The following is a 24,983-nucleotide window of genomic DNA, read 5'->3' on the forward strand; positions in this document are numbered from 1 at the left end:
GAAACAGTATATCACACATTATACATCTTACTAATAAGACATTAAGTTTCTTTCTTTCTTTTTTTTTGAGACAGAATCTCACTCTGTCGCCCTGGGTAGAGTGCAATGGCATCATAGCTCACAGCAACCTCAAACTCTTGGGCGCAAATGGTCCTCTTGCCTCCATCTTCCAAGTAGCTGGGACTACAGGTACCTGCTACAACGTTCGGCTAGTTTTTCTATGTTTATTAGACACGAGGTCTTGATCTTGCTCAGGCTGGTCTCAAATGCCTCTCAGTTCAAGCAATCCATCTGCCTTGGCTTCTCAAAGTGTGAGGATTACAGGCGTGAGCCCCTGTGTCCAGCCTAGAAAATTTAGTTTCTAATAATTTTTTCTGAATTTTACTCTACAGGCCTGAGAAGCAAATTCCCATTTTGAGAAGTACATGACTTAATACAATCATGTATAAAGTCATGAAAAACAACGAAGTACCCTTTTTATTGGGTCATGACACCAAGTTAAGAGGGCTCAGGGTTGGAAAGCAAGGAATGGGGGTAACACAGGCTCAGGCATAAATCTGCTTATGCTGAAGGGAATAGGAAGGGATCAGAATACCCAGAATAGTAGTGGCACCTTGATGTGGAGTTACCAACAGTGGACCAGAGATAGGCTGGTGTATCACCTTCTGGCCCAGGTACTATGGGAACCAACTCTATCTTCAATATCAAATTGGAAATAAAAATCTCACATGAATGCTTAACAAAAATAGATTACCCTTATATTACAAAGCACAGGAGGAGACATTTGATTATTTTTAAAAAGGAAGCTAAAAAGTTACTAAGTTTCTCTTTTATCTTAAAAACTAAGCCAAGGAATGTATTTTAAAAAAATTCTATGACTATTAAGATTTTTAAAAGGCACTTAAAATAATCCTTTCCAACCCAACTTAAAAAATATCTTTTTCAACTACATTTTGGATAAATGTGAAAAAAACTCACATAATTTTGGTGCAATTTTTGTTATAACCCAGTGATATTTACCATCTCCAGGGCTCAAGGATTTGAAGGACCGAGCCCCAACTTTCTGATGAACAAACTCAAAGTGCTTTTATCATAGAAACAGGAACAACATTAATGATTTGCTCTTTCGCTGACAACATCCTGTAGTCTTTTAAGTAAAACATCATCATTTTCTTGGCAGAGGCGTTTGGCAGGTGACTCTACATCATTACAAATGGCTATTGCCCGCTTCTTGGTTCTCTGCTCACCTTGCCTTATCATGTTGTTGATATCTTTTAAACTCTGCAAAAACAGAGGACATGTGTGAGTAAAGGGGGGAGGGACGGGAAGGGAAGCAGTAACAAAGAACCAAGCTAACTGCTTTTTCCTGTCCTCTACCATCCATTCAAATCTAAACACTGGGATAGAGATTATGTTTTGAATTTAGATCAACTTATTAAGCATGGCTAGAAATAATCTTTACAAGTGGTTAAAAAACTGAAATTAGATTTACCTTGTGATAGTAGTTCTCAATGTGTAGTCCCCAGATCAAAAGCAGCAGCAGTATGTAGGAACGTAATTAAAAATGCTAATTATCCAGGGTCACCCTAAACCTACTGAAACCAACATGCTGGGGATGGAGCCCAGCAGTCCATGTTTTAATACAACCCTCAGGTGATTGTGATGCTACGTAAGTTTGAGATCTGTATCTCAGAGTAATGTTTTTCATTTTTAATGTGCTTACTAATCAATTTGGGATCCTAAAAATGCAGATTCAGAATTAGCAGGGCTGATGCGGAGCCTGAGATTGTGTTTCTTTTCCTTTTTTTGAGACAGAGCCTCAAGCTGGCACCCTGGGTAAAGTGCTGTGGCATCACAGCTCATAGCAACCTCCAACTCCAGGGCTTAAGCAATTTTCTTGCCTCAGCCTCCCAAGTAGCTGGGACTACAGCTGCCAGCCACAATCCCCGCCTATTTTTTGGCTGTTGTTGTCATTGTTGTTTGGCAGGCCTGGGCTGGATTTGAACCTGCCAGCTCTAGTGTATGTGGCTGGCGCCTTAGGCGCTTGAGCTACAGGCACGGAGCCTAAATTGTGTTTCTAAACAGCTTTCAGGTGATGCTGAGGTTGCTGGTGTCCATAAACCATGCTCTGAGTAGCAGGGTCAGAGAAGTGGTTCCTGAAATCTGCATATCACAAACATCTAGGGAGCTAATTACAGAGTCTTTGACCTGCCTGTTAGTGACCTGTGATTCAATAGGTCAGTGGGACAGGTATCTGTGTTCAACAAGCTCCCCAGGTGATTCTGACTTATAGTTTCAGAATCACTACCTTAGAAGTCAACTGGTCCAATCTTTGATTCCATTCAAGAATTTCTTTGGGATTACAGGAATCAATTTCTACAAAGAGGAAAAATAAATCTGGTATTTATTTTTGTTTGTCAAGTATGGTAGGAACTCAATAGCTGTTTGTGTAACTAACTAGGAAACTAATGAGTTCAAGAGCCATCACTCTATTTGAACTGAGTTATATAATCTGCCCCACTACAATTTCTTCCAGTTGACACTGATTTTGGCTTCTGGAGACATACTGAACTTATCTGCTTGAAATACCTGGAAACAGTAATCATGTCCACGTCACATCTTCAGCACTGTATGAAGATAGCCCTAGAGCTGTCTATGTACATAAAAGAAGGCTTCTGTTTCCAGACTTTTTCCTATCCTGGTTGCCATGCACCAATGTACTTTCACTTCCAAATCTGTTTATTTTTTTGAGAGAGAGAATCTCACTATGTTGCCTATAGTAGAGTGCTATGCCGTCACAGCTCACAGCAACCTCAAACTCTTGGGCTTAAGTGATTCTCTTGCCTCAGCCTCCCAAGTAGCTGGGACTACAGGTGCCCACCACAATGCCTGGCTATTTTTTTTTTTCATTGTTGTAGTTGTCATTGTTGTTTGGCAGACCCGGGTAGGGTTCCTACTGGGAAGCCCTGGTGTATGTAGCCAGCACCCTAGCCTCTGAGCTATAGGCACAGAGCCCAAGTCTGTTCTTTAATGTTCCCTATGTTGGAGCACCTGTAGGTGTTGCATTACTGGTCCCTTCTAAAGATCATGCTTGAACAGGGAGACTTTTTTTTATTGAGACGGCGTCTCACTTTGTTGCCCTCAGTAGAGTGCTGTAGTGTCAAAGCTCACAGCAACCTCAAACTCTTGGGCTTAAGCAATTCTCTTGCCTCAGCCTCCTAAGTAGCTGGGACTACAGGCGCCTGCCACATGCCTGGCTATTTTTTAGAGATGGGGTCTAGCTCTTGCTCAGGCTGGTCTTGAACCTGTGAGCTCAGGCAATCCACCCACCTCAGCCTCCCAAGTGCTGGGATTACAGGCCAAGCCTTGAACAGGGAGACTCTTTTTTTTTTTTTGTAGAGACAGAGTCTCACTTTATGGCCCTCGGTAGAGTGCTGTGGCCTCACACAGCTCACAGCAACCTCCATCTCCTGGGCTTAAGCGATTCTCTTGCCTCAGCCTCCCAAGTAGCTGGGACTCAGGCGCCCGCCATTTTCGCCCGGCTATTTTTTGGTTGCAGTTCGGCCGGGGCCGGGTTTGAACCCGCCACCCTCGGTACATGGGGCCGGCGCCCTACCGACTGAGCCACAGGCGCCGCCTGAACAGGGAGACTCTTGAAGTGAACTCCCCAAATATACTAACAGTAATGGATTAAACTACTTCAACTGAACATATTGTTCTAGATCATGGTTCCAGTTCATGTTTTATCAGTATAGGAGAAATCTGGAGAAAAAAGTCCAAATTAATGATTACTAATTGGTAATCTGAAATCCAACCTGAAATCCAACCTTCAACATACGTATATATATACAAGTTCTTCTGGAATAAAGCCTGTCTGTACCTTACCTTAGAAGGGCTACCATTGAACTTGTACAGCAGACCGCTTCTTGCTGTAAGGCCTGACCCATTCTTGTGTGGGGAAACGTACACTGAGTGTTGTTGGGAAATGCGGCGTGGTGAGCCTGGCTGTTGCTTAATATGTGGAAAAGGAGAGAGTGGTGGAGCATCCATCTAAAATAATGCAAAAGTCAGATTTTTAAGATAAAAGTTTTTGTTTTTTTTTGAATCCCACTCTATTTTTATTCTTTTTTGTTTATTTGTTTTTTGAGAGAGAGTTTCACTATGTTGCCCTCAGTAGAGTGCCATGGCGTCACAGTTCATAACAACCTCAAACTCTTGGGCTTAAGTGATTCTCTTGCCTCAGCCTCCCAAGTAGTTGGGACTATAGGCACCCACCACAATGCCTGGCTATTCTTTGTTGTTGTTGTTGTTGTTTTCATTGTTGTTTGGCAGGCCCCGGCTGGTTTCGAACTCACCAGTGCTCGTGTGTGTGGCCAGTGCCCTAAACACTGAGCTACGGGCACAGAGCCAACCGGTTATTTTATTTTTTTTGTAGAGACAGAGTCTCACTTTATTGCCTTCGGTAGAGTGCCGTAACGTCACAGCTCACAGCAACCTCCAACTGCTGGGCTTAGGCAATTCTCTTGCCTCAGCCTCCCTAGTAGCTGGGACTACAGGCACCCGCCATAACGCCCAGCTATTTTTTTGTTGCAGTTTGGCTGGGGCTGGGTTTGAACCCGCCACCCTTGGTATATGGGGCCGGCACCCTACCCACTGACCCGCAGGCACCGCCCAGCCAACCAGTTCCAACTTACATACAGATTCAACTTAAGATCAAATCTACAGAAACTATCTCATTCATAAACAGGGGATTGCCTGTATTTATGGCTGAAAAATGCAAAGAAATGGTCTATTACTCCTTGTTGTCGTTTTTCTTGTTGTTGCAGTTTGGCTGGGGCCAGGTTTGAACCTGCCACCCTTGGTATGTGGGGCCGGTGCCCTACTCATTGAGCCACAGGCGCTGCCCTGCTTTTTTTAAACAGATAACGTAGAATTTATTTTCCTAGGTCTTTCAGGAAATCTAGTAACTAGTATTTGTTTTCTTTTTGACAGAGCCACACTCTGTTGCCTAGGCTAGAGTGCCATGGTGTCACCCTAGCACTCTAGTTGACAGCAACATCAAACTCCTGGGTTCAAGTGATCTGCCTCAACTTCCTAAGTGACTGGGATGACAAGTGCCCCCACAATGCCTGGCTAATTTTTTTCTATCTTTGGTATAGATAGGTTTTGGTCTTGTTTAGGCTGGTTTTAAACATCTGAGCTCGAGAGATCCTTCTACCTCAACCTCCCAATGCTAGGAAAACAGGTGTGGGCCACCATGCCTGGCCTTAACTAATATTTCATTCATCTTCACTTGAAGCTATTAAAACTAGTTTCAGATGGCTGATGATAAAGATATTTACAGCACAGCACATGACACAGAGGAGGTAGAACTGATAGAGCAGAAGGAACAGTTATGTTCTCTGAGGACAGTCATAGACCATATTCCTTGAAAAAAGTAAAGACAGAAATGTAGCTTACACGTAACACACACACACACACACACACAGCTGCTGGCTGGCTGGTTGGCTGCAGCTTCAACTGAGGTCCTCTTTCTTACGCTGAAGTCTGGTATCCTGGGAACCAACCTCAGCTTATACATTGGTAACACTTTCTTAGATCTGCTGCTGCTGCCAAAACTATAGCCAGCATTAAAATTTCTTAGTGTTGCCTCTATTAACAATCTAGGCCTGCTTACTTATTTCCTTTTCTCTTTATCTTAAGAAAAATGGAAAAACAGTGTGTGACACACTTCTTGGAGGTGGGACACTATTTTTTTTTTTTTTTTTTTTTGAGATAGAGTCTTACTATGTCACCCTTGGTAGAGTTCTGTGGCATCACAGCTCACAGCAACCTCAAACTCTTGGGTTTAAGTGATTCTCTTGCCTCAGCCTCCCAAGTAGCTAGGACTACAGGTGCCTGCCACAACGCCCGGCTCAGGTGGAACTTTCTTTTTTTGTAGAGACAGAGTCTCATTTTATTGCCCTTGGTAGAGTGCTATGGTGTCACACAGCTCACAGCAACCTCCAACTCCAGGGCTTAGGTGATTCTCTTTGCCTCAGCCTCCCATGTAGCTGGGACTACACGCACCCACCACAACACCCAGCTATTTTTTTGTTGCAGTTTGGCCAGGGCCAGGTTTGAACCCGCTACCCTTGGTATATGGGGCTGGCACCCTACCCACTGAGCCACAGGTGCTGCCCAAGGTGGGGACACTATTAATAGAGGGACTTCACCCAGCAAACACAAGCAGTATAACCTGGCTCATTGAATCCTCAATGGTTCCCCAACAATTTCAAAAAATAAAAAAGAAAAAGAAAAAGAAAAACATTTATCTTCCATGGTTTAACAAAAGAAACCCCAGAACACAAAAAGATTCACCCCAATTAATCATTTTAATGTTTCTATGTTCCCATCTAGTCCTTGCCCATATGCATACATAATTTCTAGCAACATAATCATAGTAAAAATAGAATTCCCATGATTTCCCCTGGTCTCTGTTGTATTACAGTCCTAATCACTCTGCTTATTAATCATTCTCTCATTAACTGATAGTATATTTTCTATATAATGCACCAGTGAGGCTTTAAACACTAAAATATTTAGCAAAAATAAACTCATAGTAATACAATTATGAGTACAGATATTAAAAGAGTAGGGTGGCACATGTGGCTCAACGGAGTAGGGCGCTGGCCCCATATACTGGAGGTGGTGGGTTCAAACCAGGCCCCGGCCAAACCAGGCCCCTGCAAGAAAAAAAAAAAAGTAGTTAAACATGAAACATACCGCATGGTCCTGATTTGACAAGTCGTATTTCAATGCAAATGACTTTACTCTTCCTACATATATGGTATTGTAAAATTTGATAAGATCACCTCTTTCTTCTTTCACTGGTCCACTGGAACAGTCAGGTGTTTTTGTAGCATCTTCCAAGTCTGTTGAAAAGAATTCAGTGTTGTAATAAGTATATTTTAATATATAAGAGGGTGCCCTGAATTTCCTATCTACAATTTTTTTTCTTTTTTGAGACAGAGTTTCACTATGTCACCCTCAGTTGAGTGCCATGGTGTCATAGTTCACAGGAACCTCAAACTCTGGGGCTCAAGTGATTCTCTTGCCTCAGTCTCCCGAGTAGCTGGGACTACAGGTGCCTACCATGACATCTGGTTATTTATTATTATTATTTTTTAGAGATGGGGGGTGGGTTGGGTGTGTGTGTGTGTCTCACTCTTGTTCAGGCTGGTCTCAAACTCCTGAGCTCAGGCAATCCACTCACCTCGGCCTCCCAAAGTGCTAGCATTATAGGTGTGAGCCACCTTGCCAGGCCTCCTGTCTACAATATTAAAACAACATACAAATCTTTATGTAAAACAATTAATATTTTCAGAGAAGGTTCAGAAATACACCTGCATTATTTAGCAATCAAATTCGAATCTAGAAATATACAAACATATGAACCGAGGTGGTGCTTTTTCTCTAGATACCACTTTAGCAAAAATGTTTTCATAACCATAGCTTTTCAGCTTACTGTCACTGGTGGTCAAGTTTCACAGTATGGGTGGCAGTGGCAAACCCTGGCTTCAGATGTTCTTTTGTTGTTCTTGTTGTTTCTAAGGCAGAGTCCTACCCTATGCCCTGAGCAGAGTGCAGTAGGGTCATAGCTCACTGCAACCTCAGACTCAGGCTTTGGGCACCCTGCTGCCTCAGCATCCCGAAGCTGGGCTTTTCATTTGTTTAATGAGTTGTGATCTCACTCTTGCTCAGACAAGTCTTGAACTCATGAGTTTGAGTAATCCTCCTGCCTGAGCCTCCTACAGTGCTGGGATTATAGGCGTGAGCCACCATGCCAGGTAACTGCAGATATTCTTGATAGCTTTCTGAGAAAGGTGGAAAGACTCTAAAAGGTAAAGCATATCCTCACAGGGTAAGGAAGAAGCAAAATGAATTGTGTTTGTTTCTCTGCAAATACATGGCAGGTAACAGGTGTTATAAAGGTCTTATTTTCCCATCTACAACAGGAACCCTGATCAGGATCCAGTTTCAGTTTTTAGTGAGCACCATCAGTTGCAAAATGACAGATTTTCCTGATGTGCTTTCCTAATTATTTGGGGTCACTATGGGACAGCTTATGACCCCTGGCAGAAATTTATCCTACCCTTTTTTGGGAAGAGTATTACAAACTATTATTTATTTGTATGTACAAGAATCATCTGTTTAAAAGAACTAAGCCACTGCTGAGTAAAAAGAATTCAGCATATATATTTATATACATAAGTTCTCTTTCTCAATACATTGGCCTGTAAACATTGAGAACATGGATCAAAGCATGCCTTTACCTTAGGAAAACCAGAAGATTCAAATATGTTTCCAAAGGCCAAGCAGCCCAAGGGGATCTCAGTTCTAATTTGAATGTCTTTTTCACTCTTTCTATTTTTGAATGATCTTGATAGGGGGGAGTGAAGGGAAGTTATGTGGTTGAGAAAATGCTGCATATTATACTGGAAATTCAGAATGTATGTTAGTATATTAAGAAGAACTAAAGTTGGAAAAAAAAACAAAACATGGTCACTTTAACTTCATATTTCCCAAATTTTTCATACATAGTCTGTCTTGCCCCCAAACATTTATACCATCATTCTTAGAAACACTGTTCCAAAGCATAATGGCTTAGTAACAGCTGTTCTACATTATTCTTATTACATGGATCAAATAAACTTGTTTAATGTCCTTCTTAAGTTTGAAATTTCTTTTTTTGAAACAGTCTCACTATGTCACCCTCAGTAGAGTACCATGGTGTCACAGCTCATAGCAACCTCAAACTCTTGGGCTTAAGCGATTCTCTTGCCTCAGCCTCCAGAGTAGCTGGGGCTACAGGTGCCTGCCACAATGCCCAGCTATTTTTTTGGTTGCAGCTGTCATTGTTGTTTAGCAGGCCTGGGCCAGGCTTAAACCCACCAGCCTTGGTGTTTGTGGCTGGCACCCTACTCACTGAGCTATAGGTGCCAAGCCAGGTTTGAAATTTCTTGAGGCAGAGACTACAGTCACATGTTTCTGTCATTCCATTTCCAATTGTTAATATTTACATAAAGACTCAGAAAATAAAGCCTCAGTAGGCCTTGGGGTGATTGTCTTACCATATATACTTTAAAAGATCCTAGCACTCTGGAAGATAGAGACAGGTGGATCACTTGAGCTCAGGAGTTCAAGACCAGGCTGATCAAGAATAAGACCCTGGCTTGGTGCCTGTGGCAAGCGACGAAGGCACCAGTCACATACACCTGAGCTGGTGGGTTTGAATCCAGCTCGGACCCGCCAAACAATAATGACGGCTGCAACCAAAAAATAGCTGGGCATTGTGGCAGGTGCCTGTAGTCCCAGCTACTTAGGAGGCGGAGGCAGGAGAATTGCTTGAGTCCAGGAGTTGGAGGTTGCTGTGAGCTGTGATGCACTCTACCTAGGGCGACTGCTTGAGGCTCTGTCTCAAAAAAATAAAAGACCCTGTCTCTACTAAAAAAAAAATAGATGACTGTGTGGTGAGCACCTGTAGTCCCAGCTACTTGGGAGGCTGAGGTAAGAGGATTGCTTAAGGCCAAGAGTTTGAAGTTATTGTGAGCTAGGCTGATGCCACAGCACTCTACCTTGAGCCACAGAGTAAGATTCTGTCTCAAAAAAACCCCCAAAAACAAAAAAACATGAAATGTATGAAATACTGGGACAGAAAATGTGATCAAAGGTTTGTAAGTCTTACAAATCTGTTTCTCCTCAGATGGTAGGGATCTCTGCCTAATAAAATCTGCATCTCAGATACTTGCTAGTAGTTACTTAGTTTCTCACATAGAAAGCACAAGACAGACCAAGGATCCACAGTTTCTTAGCTAATCTGTGATCCTGGTTTTGTAGAAAAACCACCCTGGAAAGGTAAGTAACAAGTATAAAAGAACATAAAAAAGGCTTTTTGATATTTTGTCAGGGATATTGTTTTATACACGTATACCTCCTTGAAAAGGCTCAGCAATAATATACGTATGTACAAAGAATTGAGTTTGGTCTATGTATCCTTAAATGAGATCAGATTCTAGGACCCTACCAGAGATCTTTTCAGTTTAGATCCAAGTAGACACCATAATGATCATGAATATTTATGTAATTAAAAAAATTGTTTTTAAGTTGAGGTGGTAGATTGCTTGAGCTTACAAGTTTGAGATCAGCCTGAACAAGAATGAGACCCTGTCTCTACTAAAAGTAGCAAAAGTAGCTGGGCATCATGGCGGGTGCCTATAGTCCCACCTACTTGGGAAGCTGAGGCAAGAGGATTGCTTGAGCCTAAGAGTTTGAGGTTGCTGTGATCTGTCATGCCATGGCACTCTATCCAGGGTAATCGTTTATCTCCGAAAAAAAAAAAAAAATTATTTTTAGCTGTGAGTGGTGGCTGGTGCCTATAATCCCAGCTACTCAGGAAGCTGATGCAGGATGATCAGCTGAGCCCAGGAGTTTGAGGTTGCATTGAGCTATGAGGATAATACTGCACTCTAGCACAGGTAACAGAGAAAAACCCTGTCTCCAAAAAAAAAAAAAAAAAAAAGTGGCTTGGCGCCTGTAGCTCAGTGGTTAGGGCGCCAGCCACATACACTGGGGTTGGCAGGTTTAAACCTAGCCCAAGCCTGCAAACAACGACAACAACAAAAAAAATAGCCAGGCGTTTTGGTGGGCACCTGTAGTCCCAGCTAGTTGGGAGGGCTGAGGCAAGAGACTCGCTTAAGCCCAAGAGTTTGAGGTTGCCATGAGCTGTGACGCCACAGCACTCTACCAAGGGCAACATAGTGAGACTTTTTCTGGAAAAAAAAAAAAAAAAAGGGTTTTCATCCAGCCAATTTTCTGTTAGAATTTATCCTAATTATGTGGACCAAAGATCAAACTTTAATAATGTTCATTATAAACCTGTGTATAACTGGAAACAGCCTAAATGTCTCACATTGTTGAATTAAATAAATCACTGTACATATATAGACTATGTACTTATGACATGCACTTTAAATATATAGAAAGATGAAACAAGGAAAAGGAGATGGGCAGGAGAAGCATATAAATATTATGCTTAAAGTCCTAGCATGATGGTGACAAGAGTGTGCCATCTTGCCCATGGTAGCAGAATCACCTATATGCTTATTATGAAAAGGACATTTCCTTAATTGTCTCCTCAGAAAGATCACTGACAGCTATCTTGCTTTCACTGTCATTCAGATGTATAAATTTTATTAAGTGTCTTTAAGTGTTTTATTAATAAGTATAAGTAGAAAAGTTTCAAAACAGAATTAACAAGGCTTGGCGCTTGTAGCTCAGCGGCTAGGGCAGCAGCCACATACACTGGAACTGGCAGGTTTGAATCCAGCTCCAGCCTGCCAAACAACAATGACAACTACAACCAAAAAATAGCCAGGCATTGTGGCAGGCACCTGTAGTCCCAGCTCCTTAGAAGGCTGAGACAAGACAATCACTTAAGCCCAAAAGTTTGAGGTTGCTGTGAGCTGTGACGCCACAGCATTCTACTCAGGGCGACAGCTTGAGACTCTGTCTCAAAAAACAAACAAAAACAGAATTAGCAAGGGATAAATTAATGTTTTATATACTATACCCGCCTCATCCTTTGTAAAACATCCTATGTAAAACATCTCAAAGGTGTTTTACATATAGCATGTTAAATTAGACGACTTACCACAATCTGTCATTTCAAAATCACCATTTATGTTTTTATTGTATGCCACAACTTCTCTTGGAATATTTTTCAACAGAACACTTCTGTATACCTACAGGCCAGAAGGGGAAAAAAGGACAGCTGAGTCACAAAGAAGCACAAGTTAAGTAAGGTCAAAATGTAAAGGAAGAAAATATCAAGCCAATTAAAAAATATTTATCTGTATAAAGTGGTAATCAAGGATAAGATATTATTAGCTCTGATAACTGTAGACTATGGCGAATATCCTGAAAGAGTGGATACTGAGGCAGAGCATACCACTTTAAATGTGCCATCTTAGTTTACAAAAGATGAAGATGAATTAAGTAGCAACTAAAGACTGATCATCAAGTTTTTTCAAATAAAAGATCTGAATTTGTTCTTCCTTCTTTTTTTTTCTGGCCAGGGTTTCTGGGTTTGAACCCGTCACCTCTGGCATATGGGGCCGGGGCACTACTCCTTTGAGCCACAGGTGCTGCCCTTTCCTTCCTTTAAATTGCTTACACAACAATCATCTGATCTCAATGGGTCTTCTGTTCTTGTCCCCAGCCCATTCCCACTCCTTTTAGATGGCTACATAATCTTCAAGAACAATCTGGACCTCTATAGGTTTTGTTCCTGATGAATTTTTCTGAAGAGGCCCAGAACTCTTAGCTTAGTTTGCTACAGGATAACAAGTGCCTGTTCTTCATACTATATTGCTCAATATCAGTGTATTTTGGAGTTTAAGAAGTGAAACCATTTGTGGCGCTCTACCTCTCTGTTTTTCTATGATCTCCAGGGCCAGAGCAGAGGCCATTATGTTCCCTGTGAGCAGAGAAGCTAGGTTCTTTAATAGTCAAACCCTTTGGGTAACCTACTTGTGTTCTTCAGCTATAATAATAATAACACGAAGTTAACATTAAGTGCTGACTACATGTCAGGCCATTAGGCTAACATTTTTCTTTTCTTTCTTTTTTTTTTTTAAGACAAGCCTCAAGTTGTCATCCTGGGTAGAGTGCTGTGGCATCACAGCTCACAGCAACCTCCAGCTCCTGGGCTCAAGCGATTCTCCTGCTTCCGCCTCCTGACATAACACTCAGCTATTTTTTTGGTTGCAGCTGTTGTTGTTTTATGGGCCCAGGCTGGATTCAAACCTGCCAGCTCAGGTGTATGTGGCTGGTGCCTTAGCTGTTTGAGCAGGCGCCAAGCCAACATTTTTCATTTCTTATTTTGTTTGTTTGTTTTTTTTTTTGTAGAGACAGAGTCTCACTGTACCGCCCTCGGGTAGAGTGCTGTCGTGTCACACGGCTCACAGCAACCTCTAACTCTTGGGCTTACGCGATTCTCTTGCCTCAGCCTCCCAAGCAGCTGGGACTACAGGCGCGCGCCACAACGCCCGGCTATTTTTTTGCTGCAGTTTGGCCGGGGCTGGGTCCGAACCCGCCACCCTCGGCATATGGGGCCGGTGCCCTACTCACTGAGCCACAGGCGCTGCCCTGTTTGTTTTTTTTTTGAGACAGAGTCTCACTATGTCACCCTTGGTAGAGTGCTATGCTATCACAGCTCACAGCAACCTCAAACTCAGGCTAAAGCAAGTCTCTTGCCTCAGACTCCCAAGTAGCTGGGACTACAGGCGCCTGCCACAATGCCAGCTATTTGTTGCTGTTGTTGTCATTGTTGTTTGGCAAACTTGGGCCGGGTTCAAACTTGCTGGCCCCAGTGTATGTGGCAGGCACCCCGCCAACATTTTTCATTTCTATGACCGAAGACTTTTACAGGATTTTCACCATAGCTGGTAGAATAAAATGATCAGAAATGCTTCACATCATCTATTCAAAGATGCAACTATTCTTATCAGATGAGAGCAAGAGGAGCTGGAGTTAATAAATTCTCAGTATTTACTAGATTTAAATATCATCAGCAAATCAAGACTCATATAATTAAAGAATATTATTTTTATACATATCTTTCATTAGATTTTCAAGTAAAAAATATCTGCATTCAAAAAATGAACAATTGAAATGGCAAAACTTGTAACAAGTATAAGCAAGTATATGGATGACTCAGAAATAGCCAGATTCTCTGGCTTCTACTGAAACTGTCCTTTAAAAAAACTGTCTCTTGAGTTTAATGGTATCCATTAAACCGGAAAATTTAAAATATAATAAAACTATAAATGAAGTTTACCTTTTATGTGACTTGTCAGCAGAGAAACAGAACAAGTCTATTTTGGGGCAGTAGGGAAAATAATGTAACTCACGTGACTATTAGCTTGGGGCTGATTTCTATAACTTTTCATTATTTCTTGAAAAGTTCTTTCTTCTTTTGTTACCTGAGGAAAATAAAAAGTACATTTATCAACTGCTTTTGAAAGAATAATGGCTCTGAACAAAAACTTCAATTATAGGTTGGCACCGAGAGCAGCCTTGCAGAAAGCCATTAACCCTAGGCCAATCCATGACTAAAAACCACTAACATTTATGATTTTTACTACCTTTAAAGTTCAAATTTTGTGGCCTATGGGGATTCAGTTAAAGTTTCCTTAATCAAAAAGCACTGAAATTGCTATTATGTGACTCTATTGAAAATATATTTCTTCATAATAAAAAGATATAAGAAAATTCAGATCTGTTGCATCCCCTGCAGTTTCCAGTTTTATTAAAGTACTTTTTTAAAAGTATATTAACCACATACTAAAGGATAGAAAATGTCTTGTAGTGATTCACAATAAAACTGAATGGTTATTATAGGATTAGGTTTTAACATTTCAGGACAGACTGACTGTAGGGTTTTTAATGCTTAAATAGAAGTGATGGGCGGCGCCTGTGGCTCAGTGGAGTAGGGCACTGGCCCATATGCCAGAGGTGGTGGGTTCAAACCCAGCCCCAGCCAAAAAAACTGCAAAAAATAAATAAATAAATAAAAAAGAAAAGGAGAATGCAAGTGCTTATGCAAAAGTAGCTCTTTGCAAACTAAAACAACCCTGAAAATATAATTATGTGTTATCACAAGCCCTGTTCCTTCCTGAACCAACATAATACTGAGGCACTGGTTCAAATAAAAAAAAACCCCAGAAGTGACAATGGTGGCCAAAAGGAAGAAAACGAATTAGGGATCCAGAAAGGAATTCCTCTGCTTCCTCCTCTATTATCATAAATTTCATTTAAATTATAACTTTACGCTACTTCTACTCCACTGTCCATTAGCACTAAACCTGTTCTCTATTGTGATGAGCTAGAAATGGCAAAGCCTAAACTCTGACAGTTTTCTGAAAAACACAAATTATTAGTTAATAAAATTTATTAAGACCTATTTTTTTACAAAGAAAAATTTTAAGGAGGCATTGTGGGAGGAGGGTCACAAATGAGTTTGAAAATGTCACTTGTTTCAAAAATTTTAAAAGTCAGGTCTTTTTTTTTGAGACAGTCTTACTATGTTGCCCCTCGGTAGAGTGCCGTGGCTTCACAGCAAGCTCAAACTCTTGGGCTTAAGCGTTTTTCTTATATCAGCCTCCTTAGTAGCTGGGACTACAGGTGCCTGCCACAATGCCCGGCTATTTTTTTGTTGTACTTGTCATTGTTGTTTAGTAGGCCTGGGCCAGGGGTTCGAACCCGCCAGCCTTGGTGTATGTGGCCTGGTGCCTTAACCATTGAGCTACAGGCAACAAGCCTAAAAGTCAGGTCTTAATTGTATATATCTTCTAGGACTGCCAGTGTGGCCAATGTGGTCAAAACAGAAGTTATAAATTATTATTTCAGAAATATCAGAATTTTAAAAATCAAGCAGGAAATGCTATATTTTTTACTTAAAAAATGTTGTAGCAACTAGAAAGTAAAATGGTTTTCTAAAGTAGCACAGTAAATCATTGGAAAGCAATATTATATAGAAGCTTCTACTAGATTATGAGTTAGGAGATCCTTGATTCTCCCTTACTATGTAAACTTTGGCCAAGTGATTTTCAGCTCTGTGCCTCAGTTATTCATCTACATTGTGAAGATCATTTTACTGTGAAGAAGAAAATCACAAGGGTCCTGTGGTAAGGATGGAAATGGTGTTCCTATTAATAGTGTAAAAAGCCAATTTATTACAAATGGTCTCTAAGATCCTTTCAACTCCTTTACAACTAATGTATTTTTATGAGATGGGAAAGCTGATTATTGTACAAGTAACTGGACATTTCAGAGAATAGTGTAGTAGTTTGAATTTACTACTTAATTAGTAATAGTGGGCACTGTTGTCTTGTAGTACTAAAGGAAAGCTAAGAATCAAGTTCAACAGATTATTACTTTATGCTTCAAATACAGGCAACCAGAGCAAAGACCTTTGCCCAACTTATACATTACCTTTGCCATGATATAAAAGGCACAGAGGAGGAGCTGATCCAAGTGCCTGTCTCTCATTAGATCAGGGCAATGAACTAAAGTGAATTCAAAGCACGTCCATATCTTCCTTCGTAACTCATTTGAAACATCCAGTTTTAAACACAGATCGCGTAAGCGTGCACTTGCCAAATGATATACCTAAGATGGATGCAAAACATCAAGTCGTTTCTCAAATTTTTATGTCTTATCATGAACATGGGCTTTCAGGCCAAGATTCAGGCCAGGCGCCATGGCTTACCTAGCACTCTGGGGGGCTGAGGCGGTGGATTACTTGAGCTCACAAGTTTGAGACCAGCTCTGAGCAAGAGCGAGACCCCATCTCTATCAAAAATAGAAAAACTAGCGGGGCATTGCAGCAGGCGCCTATAGTCCCAGCTACTCAGGAGACTGAGGAAAGAGGATTGCTCAAGCTCAGGAGTTTGAGATTGCTGTGAGCTTTGACGCCAAGGCACTCTACCCAGGGTGACAGAGTGAGAGTCTCAAAAAAAAAAAAAAAAAAAAAAAGATTCAAAAATACCTGGGCTGTCGATAAAAAAAATAAAATAAAATTTCTGTTCTATAGCACTAGTTTACTGCTATGGTAGGAGGATATAGATTAAAGCTAAATTCTCTGTGGAAAACTACTTTAACCATTTTTTTAAAAAAAGGATGTCACCTGTTAGTCTATGCTGCCAAATATGTAAAGTAAGAAATATTGGAATGTAGGATTTACCTATATCATGACCAGTATGAACACAAATTTTTTAAGTGTTCAGAAATCTATCTAAAGTACTCTTTGGGTTCAAACAAAATTGCTAGGAAACCTAACTGGCAGAAAATAAAAAAAACTAAAATGTTTGATTCCAAAAAGTAGTCAGAAAGCAAAATGAGGCTGGCCACAGTGACTCATGCCTATAACCCTAGTATGCTGGGAGGCCGAGCTGGGAGGATCTTTTGAACTCAGGTGTTTGTGATCAGCCTACATAACAGCATGGCCCCATTGCTACTAAAAAGAGAAAAGTTAGGCTCAGTGACTGTAGCTCAAGTGGTTAAAGCTCTAGCCACATACACCACAGCTGGTGGTTTGAATCCAGCCCGGGCCTGCCAAACAATGACAATTACAACCAAAAAAATAGCCAGGCGTTGCGGTGGACGCCTGTAGTCCAGGTACTTGGGAGGCTAAGGCAAGAGAATCGCTTAAGCCCAGGAGTTGGAGGTGACGCCATGCACTCTACCGATGGCAACATAATGAAACTCTGTCTCAAAAAAAAAAAAAAAAGAAAAAGAAAAAGAAAAGAGAAAAGTTAGCTGAGCATGTGGGCATATGCCTGTATTCCCTGGTACCTGTGAAGCTGAAGCAAGAGGATCATTTGAACCAGAGTTTCAGGCTGCAGTGAATTATGATGATCTCACTACATTCTAGCCAGGGCAGGAGAAAAACATGATTGAAGAAGCACAAACTAAGGAAGTTATTTAGCATAGAGAAAAAATACGGTATATAAAAAATTACTATAAGAGGGCGGCGCTTGTGGCTCAGTTGGTAAGGCGCCGGCCCCATATACTGAGGGTGGCGGGTTCAAATCCGGCCCTGGCTGAACTGCAACCAAAAAATAGCTGGGCGTTGTGGCGGGTGCCTGTAGTCCCAGCTACTCGGGAGGCTGAGGCAAGAGAATCGCTTCAGCCCAGGAGTTGGAGGTTGCTGTGAGCTGTGTGATGCCATGGCACTCTACCAAGGGCCATAAAGTGAGACTCTGTCTCTACAAAAAAAAAAAAAAAATTACTATAAGAAAGTTAAAAAAAGAACTGAAATTTGCACCAAAAGATATTTTAGCCGGGAGTGGTGGCATCATAATTCACTGCAGCCTGAAACTCTGGTTCAAATGATCCTCTTGCTTCAGCTTCACAGGTACTAGGGAATACAGGAGGTGCTTGAGCCCAGGAATGTGGGGCTATGGTGTGCCCATGAATAGCCATTGTACTGCAACTTGGGTATCACAGTTAGATCCTGTCTCTTGCTCTCTCTTTTTTTAAAATAGAGATGGGGTCAGCTCTGTTGTGTAGTGGCAAGATTACAGCTCTCTGCAACCTCAAATTCCTGGACACAAGCTATTTTTAAAAAATATATAATCCTAACACTCCGGGAGGCCAAGGTGGGTGGATTGCTTGAGCTTACTATGAGTTTGAGACCAGCCTGAGAAAGAGCAAGAGACCCCATCTCTAAAAAAAACAGCCCAGTGTTGTGGCGGGCACCTGTAGTTCCAGCTACTTGGGAGGCAAGGCAAGAGAATCGCTTCAACCTAAGAGTTGGAGGTTGCTGTGAGCTATAACGCCAGAGCACTCTACCCAGGGTGACATAGTGAGACTTTGTCTCAAAACAAACAAACAAACAAAAAAAAAAAACATTAGTTGGATGTGGTAGTAGGAGCCTATAGTACCAGCTGTTTGGGAGTCTGAGGCAGGAGGGTTGCTTGAGCCTAGGCATTTGAGGTTGGTGTGAGCTAGGCTGAGGCCATGGCAGTCCAGCTTGGGGAGACAGAACTAGACTCTTCTAAAACAATTTTTTTTAAAAGATGGGGTCTTGCTATGCTGCCTAGGCTCATCTTAAACTTTTGGTATCAAGTGATCCTCCTGCCTCAGCCTCCCAAAGTGCTGGGATTACAGTTGTGAGTTATTGTGCTCCGCTTAGACTCTGTCTCTTAAGGAAAAAAAGAGAGAGACATATTCTCAAACAATAAATACATGGATTTCTTTTTTAAGAGACAGGGTCTCAGTCTGTCACTCAAGCTGCACTGGAGTGCAGTGGCATGATCATATATCACTGCAGCCTTGAGCTCCTGGGCTGCCCTCCTGCCTCAATCTCCTGGTATTATTACCACATGCCACTATGCCTGACTAATGTTTAAAGTATTTTTTTAAATGGGGTCTTGCTATATTGCCCAAGCTGGTCTTGAACTCCTGGCCTCAAGTGATCCTCCTATTGTAGGACTGGCAAATTGAAACCAAAAGACTTTTACCAAGGATTACAAGGGGAGGAATTTCATTAGCCACCAGGGGAACTCAGCAGGCCATCAACCTTAAAGCACTGAGCCTCTCCAGTCATACCCACAAAGATTTATTTATTTTAGTTTAGTTTTGCAACAGAGTCTCACTGTCACCCTTGGTAGAGTGCTGTGGTGTCACAGCTCACAGCAACCTCAAACTCTTGGGTTTAAGCAATTCTCTTGCCTCAGCCTCCCTATAGCTGGGACTATAGGCGCCTGCCACAACACCCAGCTATTTTTTGTTGTAGTTGTTATTTTTTAGCAGGCCCAGACCAAGTTCCAACCTATCAGCTCCAGTATTCGGGGCCAGCATTCTAACCACTTAGTTAAAGGGGCCAAGCCCACAAAGTTCTTTTATACTATTGTAGCAAGACATATACAGAGTTACAGTTACAAATGCTAGGTCAAGAGAAAATTTTAGCTAGCAGGCAAAAAAAAAGTTATAAAAAGTTAATGATTACATGTCTTAAGAAAACAGGCCGGGCGCAGTGGCTCACGCCTGTAATCCTAGCACTTTGGGAGGCCAAGGTGAGTAAATTGTCTGAGCTCACAGGATTGGGACCAGCCTGAGCCAGAGGGAGATCCTGCCTCTAGAAATAGGTGGGTGTTGTGGCAGGTACCTGTAGTCCCAGCTACTTGGGAGGCTGAGGCAAGAGAATCACTTGAGCCCAAGAGTTTGAGGTTGCTTTGAGCTATGACGCCAGGGCACTCTACCAAAGGTGACAAAGTGAGGCTCTGTCTCAACAACAACAAAAAAGAAACCAGAGTGATATTATTTGTTACACAGTCTCTTTCAAGGTTATTCCTGTTTAGTGTATCTCTTAAAGTCTTTTCTTATCTTTGGAAGCTGAATTTTGCATTTTCAGGACCACCAGGAAGTGTAAGATTTATTTCTCCTTCCTTATTCCTACCTTAGCCTTCCAAGTTGCTGGGATTACAAGCATGAGTCGTCATGCTTGGCATGACTTTCTTAAGAATTTCGAGTCTTAAACTTAAACCTAATTGGAATGCTGGGGAAAAAAAAAATAACAAAAATACCAGTGGCTTCTCTTTTCTTTACAATTCTTAAGAATGGGCCATCTAGTTGTGGGGTAAACTAGAGATATATCTTCTAGTTGTGGAATTTTTTTTTTTTTTTTTTTTTTTTGAGACAGAGCCTCAAGTCGTCACCCTGGGTAGAGTGCTGTGGCATCATAGCTCACAGCAACCTACAACTCCTGGGCTTAAGCAATTCTCTTGCCTCAGCCTCCCAAGTAGCTGGGACTACAGGTGCTGTGACAACGCCTGGGCTGGGTTGAACCTACCAGCTCTGGTATATATGGCTGGCACCTTAGCTGCTTGAGCTACAGGCGCCGAGCCTAGTTTTGGAATTTATTTTAAAGAAGTGGCATGCTTGGCTACGAATATCTGATTAACGTGTCTATTTTACCAGAAGCTGATGATCAAAATACTTGGAAGAGATAAGACAAATTGAAATTATGTTCATGTTGAATCTTTTAGTCCTTTTTCATTAATACTAAAATAATTGAGGGATTATAATAAGAACTCATCATATACTTATTTAAAAGGCAGCATACTAGATTTATAAAAATTATGTAGCCTTCCTACAATATCCCACCAATCTTTGGAATACTTCTTCAGTAATTTAAGATCATTCATGAGATCCAAGATATGCTTGTCTCACAATGAACTCTACTCCATAGCAATTTATAACACAATAGCGTTCCAGTAAATTCCAGAGGCTGGCCAACTGCTTACTCAAAGTTACATAAGAACACAAGCTGGCAGAAAACATAAGTTAGAATTGAAAATGGAAATCAAATCCTATAATCCTGAGTCCAAACATAGCTTACCAAGATCACAGTGGTATTCTCTTGAAAGATCAAATATATATATATATATGTGTGTGTGTGTGTGTGTGTGTGTATTTTGTTTTGTTTTGTTTTTGAGACAGTGTTTTACTCTGTTGCTAGCGTGCCATAGATCACAGAAACCTCAAACTTCTGGTTTCAAGTGATCCTCTAGCTACCCACCACAACACCTGGCTAATTTTCTATTTTTTAGTAGAGATGGGGTCTCACACTCCTGAGCTCCAGCAATCTTCTCCCCTCAGAGTCCCAGAGTGCTAGTATTATAGGTGTGAGCCAATGTACTCAGCTGATCAAATATATTTTATAAAAGGCTAAAGGCGGATTATCTGATACCAAAGTCAGACAAATACATTACAAAAAAAAAGAAGAAGAAAACAAAAGAAAAACGTACAGACCAATATCGCTTATATATACTGGAGCAGATATCGTCAACTGAACACTAGCAAATCAAATTCAACAGCATATGAATGAGCTATATATCATAACCAAGTAGAATTTAACATAGGAAAATCAATCTGTTAACATACCACATTTATAGAATGAAGGGGTAAAAACCACATAATCATTTTAAGTAATACAGAAAAAGCCTTTAACAAAATTCAATACCCTTTCATCATAAAAACACTCAAGAAGTTAGAAACTACCTCAACATAATAAAGGATATATGATCATCCTCTGACATGTGTGAGGATTTTGTTCCAGGAATCTCTGCAACGTACACAAATCTAAGCATACTCAAGTCTCAGAGTAACCCCTGTGGATATCCCATATAAAAACATTTGGCCCTCTGTGTACACAGGTTTCACATCCTTCAAGTACTATATTTTCAGTCCATGTTTGTTTGAAAAAAAAAAAAATCTGTGTATAAGTAGACCCATGTAATTTAACAAACCCATGTTGTTTAAATGTCAGTTGTACATAAAAAACCCAAAGGTAGGCTTGGCTCCTGTGGCTCAAGCGGCTAAGGCGCCAGCCACATACACCTGAGCTGGCGGGTTTGAATCCAGCCCGGGCGTGTGGAGGGCACCTGTAGTCCCAGCTACTTGGGAGGCAGAGGCAGAAGAATCGCTTGAGCCCAGGAGTTAGAGGTTGCTGTGAGCTGTGATGTCACAACATTCTACCCAGGGTGACAGCTTGAGGCTTGTCAAAAACAAACAAACAAACAAACAAACAACCCAAGGTAATATCATACTCAAAATGAAAGACTGAGGCTTAACACCTGCAGCTCGGTGGCTGGGGTGCTGGCCATATACCCTGGGGCTGGTGGGTTCGAACCCGGCAAAGGCCTGGCAAACAACAATGACAACTACAACAACAACCAAAAAATAGCTGGGCATTGTAGCAGGTGCCTGTAGTCCCAGCTACTTGGGAGGCTGAGGCAAGAGAATTGCTTAAGCCCATGAGTTTGAGGTTGCTGTGAGCTATGACACCACAGCAGTCTACCAAGGGCGACATAGTGGGACTCTGTCTCAAAAAAATCCCATTAAACAATCCATAAAAATTGATAGAACTATTAAAAAAATTCAGAAAAGTTGCAGGATATGAAATCAATTTGCAAACAACACTAGCGTTCCATTACACCAAAAATGAACAATCTAAATATGAAATTAAGAAAACAATTACATTTATAATGGCATCAAGAAGAATAAAATACTTAGGAATAAACTTATCCAAGAACTTGTCTAGTAAAAGACATATACACTGAAAAATAAAAATATGTTGCTGAAAAAAGTACAAGAAGTCCCAAATAAATGAAAAGACATCCCATGTTCATGGCCTAGAAGATTTAATATTGTTAAAATGTCAGTACTATACAAAGTGATCTATACATTCAATGTAGTAATTTCAAGAATGTTTTTGCAGAAATAAAAAATTTATCCAAAACCCATGAAATCTCAAGAAATCCTGAATAGACAAATGAATCTCCAAAAAGAAAAAGTTAGAAGTTTCACACATCCTAATTTCAAAACTTACTAAACAAAGCTACAGTTACCAAAAGAATGTGATACTGGCATAAAGACAGACATATAGACCAATGAAGAGTATATCATGCCTAGAAATGAATCTTTCATATTATGTGGTCCAGTGATTGTTTTCAACAAAGATGCAAAAATGCTTCAATAAGAAAAAGATAGTGCTTTCAACAAATGGAGCTAGCTGAGAAAATTGGATATCTATATGCAAAGAATGAAGCTGGACTCCTACCTAACATCATCTACAAAAATTAACTCAAAATGGACCTAAACATAGAGCTAAAACTATAAAAGTCTTAGAAGAAAACATGCAAGAAAAGTTTCATAATGCTACATTGGCAATGATTTCCTGGATATGATACCAAGAATATAGGCAAAAAATGAAAAAAATAGATAAACTGACTTCATTAAAATTAAAAATTTCATCTACAGGGCAGGGCCTGTGGCTCAAGGAGTATGATGCTGGCCCCATATACAGGAGGTGGTGGGTTCGAACCCGAACCCGGCCCCGGCCTGCAAAAAAAAAAAAAAGAAAAAGAAAGAAAAATTTCATCTACAAAGGACACTATCAACAGAGTGAGACAGGTGTGGTGGGTCACACCTGTAATCCTAGCACTCTGGTAGGCCAAGGTGGGTGTTGTCTCAACTTAGGAGTTCAAGACCAGTCTGAGCCAAAGCAAGACCCTGTCTCTAAAAAAATTGCAGGGCATTATGGCAGGCACCTATAGTCCCAGCTATGTGGGAGGATAAGGCAAGAGAATTGCTTGAGCCCAAGAGTTTGAGTTGCTGTGAGCTATGATGTCATAGCACTCTACCCAGAGTGACAAAGTGAGATTCTGTCTCAAAAAAAAAAAGAAAGAAAAGAAAAAGGCAGTGTCTGTAGCTCAATGGGTAGGGCGCCAGCCACATACACCGAGGATGGTGGGTTCAAACCCACCCTGGGCCAGCTAAAACAACAATGACAACTGTAACCAAAAAATAGCCAGGTATCATGGTGGGCACCTATAGTCCCAGCTATTTGGAAGGCTGAGGCAAGAGAATCACTTAAGCCCAAGAGTTTGAGGTTGCTGTGAGCTGTGATGCCACATCACTCTACTGAGGGTGACAGTGAAACTCTTCTCAAAAAAGGAAAAAAACAGAGTGAAAAGGCAACCGATAGTATGGGAGAAAAATATGTGTAAATCATACATTTTTTTAAGGGATTAATATCTAGAATATATAATGAATTCTTACAACTTAAGCCTCTCAAAAAATATATTTTAAAATATAAAATGGGCAGGCTTGGCACCTGTAGCTCAGTGAGTAGGGCACTGGCCACATATACTGAGGTTGGCGGGTTCAAGCCCGGCCTGGGCCAGATAAAACAACAATGACAACTGCAACCAAAAAAATAGCCAGGCATTGTGACAGGCACCTGTAGTCCCAGCTACTTGGGAGACAAGGCAAGAGAATCACGTAAGCCCAAGTGAGGTTGCTGTGAGCTGTGACACCATTGCCACTCTACCGAGGGCAACATAGTAAGACTCTGTCTCAGAAAAAAAATACATAAAATGGGCAAAAGACTTGAATTTATGTTTCTCCAGAAACATCAATTTCTACAGAATCTATGTTTCTGTATAAGAAGATATACAGATGGCAATAGTACATGAAAAGATGCTCAACATCACTCATTATTAGGGAAATGAACACCAAAAGTATAATCAGATGTCACGTAATACCCATTTGATGGCTGTTATCAGAAAAACCAGAAAATGTTTTCCTTTTGGCTGTAGACACTTTCTTCCAGCAATTCACCAAAATGACAAACACCAAGGGAAAGAGGAGAGGCACCCGATACATGTTCTCTAGGCCTTTTAGAAAACACAGACAGACTTGTTCCTTTGGCCACATATATTCAAATCTACAAGAAAGGTGATATTGTTGACAACAAGGGAATGGGTTCTGTTCTAAAAGGCAGGCCACACAAATGTTACCATGGCAAAATTGGAAGAGTCTACAATGTTACCCAGCATTCTGTTGGCATTATTGTAAACAAACAAGTTAAG

General features: G+C 41.0%; 1 protein-coding gene across 8 annotated transcripts in view; it reads right to left on the reverse strand.

The window, feature by feature from the left end:
* Window positions 1–210: 210 nt before the first annotated feature.
* The window catches only part of RBL1 (RB transcriptional corepressor like 1), a 73,593-nt gene continuing 48,820 nt past the window's right edge, over window positions 211–24,983 (reverse strand). For 7 of the 8 annotated variants that reach the window (XM_053573547.1, XM_053573548.1, XM_053573546.1 and 4 more), the window contains 6 exons: window positions 16,036–16,212; window positions 13,953–14,024; window positions 11,693–11,783; window positions 6,766–6,914; window positions 3,886–4,050; window positions 211–1,281 (listed from right to left, as the gene is read on the reverse strand). In XM_053573547.1, coding sequence (XP_053429522.1) covers window positions 1,111–1,281; window positions 3,886–4,050; window positions 6,766–6,914; window positions 11,693–11,783; window positions 13,953–14,024; window positions 16,036–16,212 — 825 coding nt within the window. In that variant the 3' untranslated portion in view covers window positions 211–1,110. The remainder of the gene's footprint in view (window positions 1,282–3,885; window positions 4,051–6,765; window positions 6,915–11,692; window positions 11,784–13,952; window positions 14,025–16,035; window positions 16,213–24,983) is intronic. The other variant, XR_008376447.1, reaches the window with a different exon arrangement.

The sequence above is a fragment of the Nycticebus coucang genome, chromosome 21 (assembly GCF_027406575.1).
Source record: "Nycticebus coucang isolate mNycCou1 chromosome 21, mNycCou1.pri, whole genome shotgun sequence".
NCBI classification, from domain to species: Eukaryota; Metazoa; Chordata; class Mammalia; order Primates; family Lorisidae; genus Nycticebus; species Nycticebus coucang.